Raw genomic sequence first — 7,798 nt, 5'->3', positions numbered from 1 at the left:
AATAGACATTTTTGCCAACATCCGCCATTCTTGGTCAACATTTGAGGCCTTCAAATTGAGAAGTTTCAATTGCCCTGAATAAAAATAACAATCCTAATCATTTCAATAGGGGCAGCATAGTGAAGTGGTTGGTGTGTCTGGCTCGCAGTAATGAGATTCTGGGTTCCCATGTGTGGAGTTTGCATGTTCCCCCAGGGCTTATGTGGCTTTTATCTAGGTACTCCAGTTTCCTCCCACATCCCAAAAACATGCTGACGAGGCAAGTTGCTTGAACACTCTAAATTTCCCCTAACGTGAATGTTTTTCCTTTGTCTCCTCGTGCTCTGCGATTGGCTGGTCACCGATTCTGGGTGTCCCATAGTTAGCTGGGATAGGCTCCAGTATCCCCCGCGACCCTTGTGAGGATAAAGTGGATCAAAAAATGAATGAATGAATGAACATTCCGATCAGGTCTTCACACTTAGGGCCCTGATAAAAACCCGTCATAGAGCAACTCTAAATGTGGCTCACGGGGGAAAAAAACATATTTTCAGACAGTGCCATCACGTTTTCGCCAACGCATATGAACAAATGCGACAAATAAAAGCCCGCTTCGCAGTAATCTGACGGCTGGCTTCCCATGGCTAGCTCTCGGACCTTCCGCTCCGTCTCCCCTACGGCTCCCGTGTGATTGCGATCATCCATCTTACTGTCAGAGGCGACAAAAAAAGAGCAAACGAGGGGAAATAGCACACTCGGGGTCCCTCGTGTCTGCCGAACATGCCGGCGCAGCGTCGCGAGCGGTGGAGGAAAACAAGAGGCCGCTTCCATCGGCTTTACGTCGGGAACGAGGCCGGGCGCGCATCTTTTCAGTTCTGCGTGTTATGCTGCATGATAAGTCAGCGGAGTGTGTGGTTAGGGGGGTTTTGGGGGGCGACATGTCTGATCTTGCAGCTGATCAAACGGCACCAGAGACTTGTTCCCTTGTGGCCGTGCAAGCCGGGCCTCACATCAACATGTCTCTGTTCAGTAGACAGGAAAAACAAAACGAGGTAGAAAGGGGGAGGGGGCTGATTGGTGGTCAGACAAAAGGCACAGATGAAAGGATAGCGAGGGAGGCCCGACGATTGGGTATGATTCTGCGCATAACTGCGCTGCTATGTTTTTTCCATTCACTGAGGCTTATCTGGGAAAATGAGCTCCACGGCAGGAAGTTGTCGTCAGATTCTAAGTGGGTGTTTATTGACTCGGCGGCGCCTATTTAATCATTCGCTACCATCAATGACCGATTCGTTTGATTTGATATGCATAAAGCTGAGGATCCACTTCAAAAATATTTTTAGAAATTGTACATTGTGGAAAGTGAGGTATGATTTTGTATAATACTTTGATTTATGTTAGCATAATTTGTTGCTATTTGGAAATACCGGCGCCTGATTGTTCCTCCTTGTGCAGTGCATTGTGGGATGTTTAGTTGGCTTCACAGTTGTGTTTTTGGTTGCACATGAACCATACAAAACCCTAATATGTAATCTACCTCTCAAAAGTACAAATGATTTTTTTTATTGTACTCCAGTTAATCCCAGCATAGCTTGTTGCTATCTAATAGTGCCAGTACTTCAGATCAATAGTTTCTCTCTGAAATGTATAATACTATACTTTTGTATGTCGAGATGAGAAGTACTAAATGGATTGTAAAAAAATTAATTCCCAGTCCGTTTTCTCTTTGATCGTCATAACAAATGGTTGTTTTGTCATTGCAAAACTCGGATTATTGGCGTTTAGATTAAACCAAGTTTTGAAAAACGGGTCACTTTGACTCATTTAGCAGTGTTGGGTCACAATTGCGGAAATGCCACAATATTTATTTCACAAATTGAAAATTCAAGAACAATTTTTAAAGTACAAGATGCATTTTTTGGAAAAATGGCATAGATGTAACCCCCTACAAATTGAAATGTTAATGATCAATTGGCTCAAGAGTCAAACCACTGAGTCAAATCATGAACCACGTGAGTTTGTCCCACAGTCTTCCTCAGCACTTTGCAGGCAGTGCAGTAGTGTTCAGACCAAAAGCCCGGCTGACGCAGTCCGAAGTCCGTCCTCCAGCGCAGGTGCCACATGAGCCGGATCGGATCCCGTCGGAGTCGCAGTAGGTAGTGGGCGAGTTCTTTGACTGAAGGGAAATCGTCCACATGGATGAAGGCCTCTGCAGGCAGGAAGCGCTCGTAGTTCTTCCGGCTCGGGCCCAGGACCACCGGCACGGCCCCGGCCGACACGGCGTTCCACAGCTTCTCCGTGATGTAGTCCGTGTGCTGCGAGTTCTCCAGAGCTAAATAAAAGCAATAACTTGTCAAAAGTTCCACCACCTTTTCAGCACCTCTGGGAAGATTTTGACCAGCTTGGCCAAATACGTCCACTTGGATGTACTGACTCAACTCGTAGTAGAACGCCACACGGGCCTGCGACTCCACCCAGTTACTCACGACCCACGCGACAAAACCAGAACGAGAAGCACTAGAAGGTTTTGTCAGCAGCTTCTCGTCGCCATTTTTGTTGACCAGGTAGCCATAGGGAAGGAAGATGTCCGAGTCGGTTCGGTAGCTCATGGTTAGATTAAAAAGGCCCTCCAGACGCCACAGCTCAGGCGTGTGTGAAGGAGACTCGTAATTAAGCCATATCCACTTCTGCCCCGGGGGGCGGCCTGCTTCCGGCGGCAGGGTGCCCAGGGTGTCATTTCCCGAGACGACGTCGCGGTGGTGCACGAGCACACCGTCCGCGTCCGGGTAGGAGCGCCGGTCGTCGGTCAGTACGCAGCCGTTGACGGCGTAGCGCTCCCGACAGTCCGGAAGTTGCTGCTTCCGGTCGAATGGATGAGTCCAAACCAAAAGCGTCACCTCGGGAGGGGTGGCCGCCGCCGGCACCGACGACGATGACGACTCCGGCTCAATTTCGAAAGGCTCCGGGAAATGAAGAGCGGAAAGTCCCAAAAGGACGAGGAAAGAGACGGCCACGAGGCCCGCTGTGAGGAAGGGACACTCACATTTGGTCTTGTTTGAGCATGCGTGGGTCCGACCAGCCCGAAGTCCCATATGTGCCCTTCTCTCTCCCCCGAACACGAACACGCTTTGTGGCGCTTGTTATGGTGTCCTAAAGTGTTGAAAAACTTAATCCAGATCCCACGGCTCCAATTGGGCGCTGGAACCTCGACGTGGCAGGGTGCTTGAGTTCCTCCTGCTGCAAGTCAAAGAGGCTTCTGTGACAACCTGCCGAGTATTTTCGAAACCGGGTAAACACCAACACTTTGTGGTCGCTGCTTTCACATCTGATTTTATGAGTGTGCTTATCACATCTGATTTTATGAGTGTGCTTTGGACTTTACAGTAACCATTTTTGATATCCTTTTATTAGCGGTGCATATACGTATATTTGTTTATTTGTGATTGTGTACGTGTGTGTATGTATATGTGTGTGTATATGTATGTATATATGTTTGTGTGTATGTGCATATATTAATATATAAGAATAATGTTGCATAATACTCCCATTAATACTAGCATAATTTGTTGCTGTCAGAAAATACCAATTCCTGATTAGTGTATTTCCTTGTGCTGTGCATTGTGGGATACTATGTCTATTATGTCATTCGGATAAAAATTGAGTTCAAATGGTTTTGCCTTTGGAAATGGAAAAGGAACAAATAATAACAACCCCCCAAAAAATAAATAAATAAAAAGAATAAAACTTTAGATTTGCAACTACCATAAATGTTAGGGGTGAAATTTAAGAGTGGATGAGAAAAAACTAACACTATAATGACCATAACGATTTGAAGGTATGTTAGTAGCAGGGTTATGTTGTAATGCCCTGCAATTTGAAAAGTCCATGAGCAATCAGTTCAGGAGTCAAACCACTGAGTAAAATTCTGGACCACTTGACTTTGTCCTCCTACTTTCCTCAGCGCCTTGCAGGCAGTGCAGTAAAGTTCGGACCACAATGATGGCTGGAGGAATCTAAAGCGCGTCCTCCAACGCAGGTGCCATATGAGCCGAACCGGCTCCCCTCTGAGCAGCAGCAGGTACCGGGCGAGCTCCGGATGGCAATGGAGCAATTCCCAAGTTCGAAAGGCTCCAGCAAGTGAAAGGTGGAAAGTCCCAGGAGATAGAGGAAAGAGACAGCCACCAGGTATAATGTAAGGAAGGGACACTCACATTTGGACTCCTTTGTGCATCTGTGGTTTCAACCACTTTGAACTCTCATATTTGCCCTTTTATCCCTGAGCACAAACACCCTGTGTAGCGCTTTTTATCATATTTCTAAACCTTGAAAATCTTAATCCCACTCTCAAGGCACCTCTTGACACGCCCAAACGTTAACACAGCTTCTATTCCTGGTACATTTCAATACAACTGGGCATCTGGGACATCTTTACGAGCGATCTGACATAACCTGACGAGCGAGTAAAGCAAAACCCAACAAACACTTCCAACTTTTTTTTTTGCTCACTCAATTTCAAACCTGCCATCGTTTGTTTGCTTCGTGTGCTTTAGTTCTCATGCAAATCGCATGTTTGATACATCTATGTTAGTTGTATTTTCACAGATTTCACAAGAGTCGATGTTTCAGCGTGTCCTTTGGGATGTTGAATGCTGGATTACGATTTTCAAGGCTTAACGATACCATAAAAAGAACTACAAAGTGTATTTGTGTTCGGATGTGAAGAGGAATTATGAGGCTTCAAGCTCGTCGGAACCACGGTTACGCAAAGGAGTCCAATTGTGAGTGTCCCTTCCTTACAGTGAGTCTCATGGCTGTGTCTTTCCTCGTCCTCTTGGGACTTTCGAACCCGAGCCGATGGTCCTGGGTCCGAGCCGGAAGAACGACGAGCGCTTCCTGCCTGCAGAGGCCTTTATCCATGTGTCAAAGACCTCGCTCAGTACTTGCTGCAGCTCAGGCGGCAGTCGGTCCGGCTCACGTGGCACCTGCGTTGGAGGACACGCTTTAGATTGCAGCAGCCATCCTTGCAGGCTGATCACTACTGTACTGCCTGCAAGGCGGTGGGAGAAAGTCATGTGGTCCAAAATTTGACTCAGTGGTTTGACTCCTTAACTTCTCCATTGGCAACATGACATTGCTACTAACATGCCTTAAAATTGTTAAGGTCATTAAATTATTATTTTTTTCAAAGCCCCATGATCATGCGTATCCGTCAGTCCTTTCCAATGCCAAAAACAATATTTTCAAAATGTATCTCGTCCTGTCATTTTTTAAAAATCTAATTACCACGATTTACACCCCCCAAAAAAACAAGAAATCAAGGCCCGCTAAAGTGGTATACAGTTTTTGCCCAAAACATTTAATACAAATTTATACATATTTAAATTTATATACGAAATCTTGTTTAAAACATTCCCATTTATTTCCAATGGGGAAAAGAATGACCCAATCTCAACCTGTTTTAAAGCATTTTTATGAATTTTTCAACCATTTTAAATGAATATCTTCAAAGCGTGTACATCTTTTCAATAAAGTCACACATATTTTCGTACTTCTAAATATTTGTATTGATTTATATTTTAATTTTTGCTTCTTTTTTTAAATTGCTTGTCCATTTGGAAACACTACAGTGAGTCTACCACTGGGTGTCCCTATACACAAAGCTGTGTTGGGAATGTTTGAGGAATTTTGTGCAATTTTTCACTAAGTGACACTGTAGGAATAAATATCATATTGGTGAAGGGCATGCATATTTCATTTAGTCAATTAATAAATATTCAGTCCTTTGAATTAGCCATGTTTTGCCACTTCACTTTGAAATGTTGGATGTTTTATTCAGCATGGAAAACAAATCAAAACAAAAAGCCTGCTTTTTTTTTGCAGTGACCAAAAAGAAAAAAGTAGTGCTGGAGTCTTGTCAAGGTTGTGCTGATGATGCAAAAAAAAAAAAAAAAAGTCTAAAACATCTGCTGTTGGAAGGCCTCTACTAGCCGGAAAAACATGAAAAACAATGTTTGCCAGGAACCCCCGGATGGAAGCGTAAAACATGGAGTGAGGTGAATAGCTTATGTTACTCCACTGGGTGGGTCCTTCTCTTTCCTGTGACATCCATTCACTTTTCCTCACTGGGGTAAAAAAAAAAAAAAAAGAGAGAGAGAGAGAAAATAACAGACAACTGTGCGAGTCTGTGCATGTCTGCTGTGTGTGAGATGGGCCCACCCCATAAGAGTTTTTGTATTCTTTTTGCATTATTTATCGGCCGGCCTCTTCTTTCAGGAGCAGCGTTCTATTTTCAGCCGATTCTTAATCCGATGCCCGACCTGGAGAGGTTTTATCTGGGGCTTTTTGAGGAAAAACAGCTGTGTGATCCTAGTGTTATTAACCATAGTTTTTGTCACTGGCTGCCATTGACATTAGTGGACGTCCAATTGGTTGGAACTGAGACAGCTTGGTAAGGAATGATTGCTGCCTTCCAGGGGGTTAGCAGAAGTTAAACGCCAGCAAAGACACTGAAACGTGTGCCCTGTTTAAATGGATTGGACGTCCATGGTTGTCAATGGCAGGCAGTGAGTTAATAGAATCATAAATCATCTCTTGTTTATGCATTTTTTGACACTTGATTAGTTATGTAGAAATATTTAATGGTGTATATATAAACGTGATTTTCGTGTATACTCTATAAAAATGTTGGAATTGCAATTCAAAACAGCAAGTTTTTGTTTGAAATGTGTCTATTGAATCAGATTCGTCAATTTCAGTAGACATTAGTTGAGCTAATTTGTGTGTCAATATCGTCAGGGTAGCAGAAAATTAAAGAATCTTAATTCATTTTTTTTTTATTCCCTTCCGAGCACAAATAACAAAGTAGTTTCATATCGTTTTTCTGATGAAGAGTTATTTTAAAAATGCTATATTTCATGATATCTTGGCCCTGTTGGGGCCCTTAGCAAAAGTTTTGAGCCCCCAATTAGGGAGTGAAATCCTCACATGTGATTGGCTAAAATAGTACCAGCATAGACAAAATGTCTGCCCTTGCTGACTTTTATGTTTTTTTCTCTATTATTACACGTCAGAATAATTCAATTGTCTTTTACTTTACCCCCCAAAAAATGCAACATGAGGTAAATCAGGTGCCCAACTAACAATAATCATGTGCAAAATATTGTACACAATATTGCTCATATATATACTCACCTGCTTTGATATCGTGTACAATATATTGCACATGATTATTGTTAGTTGGGCACCTGATTTACCTCATGTTGCATTTTTGGGGGGTTCGGTTATCTACCTTTTGTTTTTTTAGCAAAAGCTAGAAATGTGTGAATCATTAAGTGTGCAAACGGCGAGGGTTAATATGCAGCGAGGCTGTACCATGCCGGCTTTTACTGGCGGTGTCAAAGTGACTTGTTGGACTCCGACAGTCCGGCAGTCTTTTACGACGGGACCCCCGGGTCATCACTCATCTTCCCTATTGATTTTCTCTTTTCACGTTCTCGGGGGACAGGATGTCTCAATTGGTCCCGCTTGGTGTGGGAGTGTGAGCGAAAGAGGAGATGAAGACGAGGGAGTAAGGGGAAGCCGAAGGGGAGGGGGGGGGGGGGAGGCCCTGGCTGACCCGCGACCTTAATGGTGACCCTAGAGGTCACTCCAGAGGTCAGGGGTTGTGTGAAAGTGCCAGCGAGGCCCTTCACTGCACTGCCGGCCGCTGATGATCCGATGCAGGCGTCCCGGCTTGTCTGGCGCGATCAGCGTCGCGCTCCGCCCGCGGGCCCCCGGGGGCCACGCATTCGTCTCGGAAGTGGAGCACACCGGGCCACAC

At 44.5% G+C, this 7,798-nt stretch overlaps 1 protein-coding gene across 2 annotated transcripts; it reads right to left on the bottom strand.

Moving 5' to 3' along the window:
* Positions 1–1,812: 1,812 nt before the first annotated feature.
* LOC144083913 (alpha-(1,3)-fucosyltransferase 4-like) lies at positions 1,813–3,291 on the bottom strand. Of its 2 annotated transcripts, XM_077612102.1 has the most exons (2): positions 2,414–3,291; positions 1,813–2,311 (listed from the first exon to the last, which is right to left on the bottom strand). In XM_077612102.1, the coding sequence occupies exons 1-2, from the start codon at positions 3,069–3,071 to the stop codon at positions 1,956–1,958; spliced, it is 1,014 nt and encodes a 337-aa protein (XP_077468228.1). In that variant the 5' UTR covers positions 3,072–3,291; the 3' UTR covers positions 1,813–1,955. The 2 variants fall into 2 exon arrangements, with proteins under 2 accessions (XP_077468228.1, XP_077468227.1); XM_077612101.1 differs by having other exon boundaries at positions 1,813–3,291.
* Between the last annotated feature and the right edge of the window lie 4,507 nt (positions 3,292–7,798).

The sequence above is a fragment of the Stigmatopora argus genome, chromosome 10 (assembly GCF_051989625.1).
Source record: "Stigmatopora argus isolate UIUO_Sarg chromosome 10, RoL_Sarg_1.0, whole genome shotgun sequence".
NCBI lineage: Eukaryota > Metazoa > Chordata > Actinopteri > Syngnathiformes > Syngnathidae > Stigmatopora > Stigmatopora argus.
This window is presented reverse-complemented; position numbering and strand designations above follow the sequence as displayed.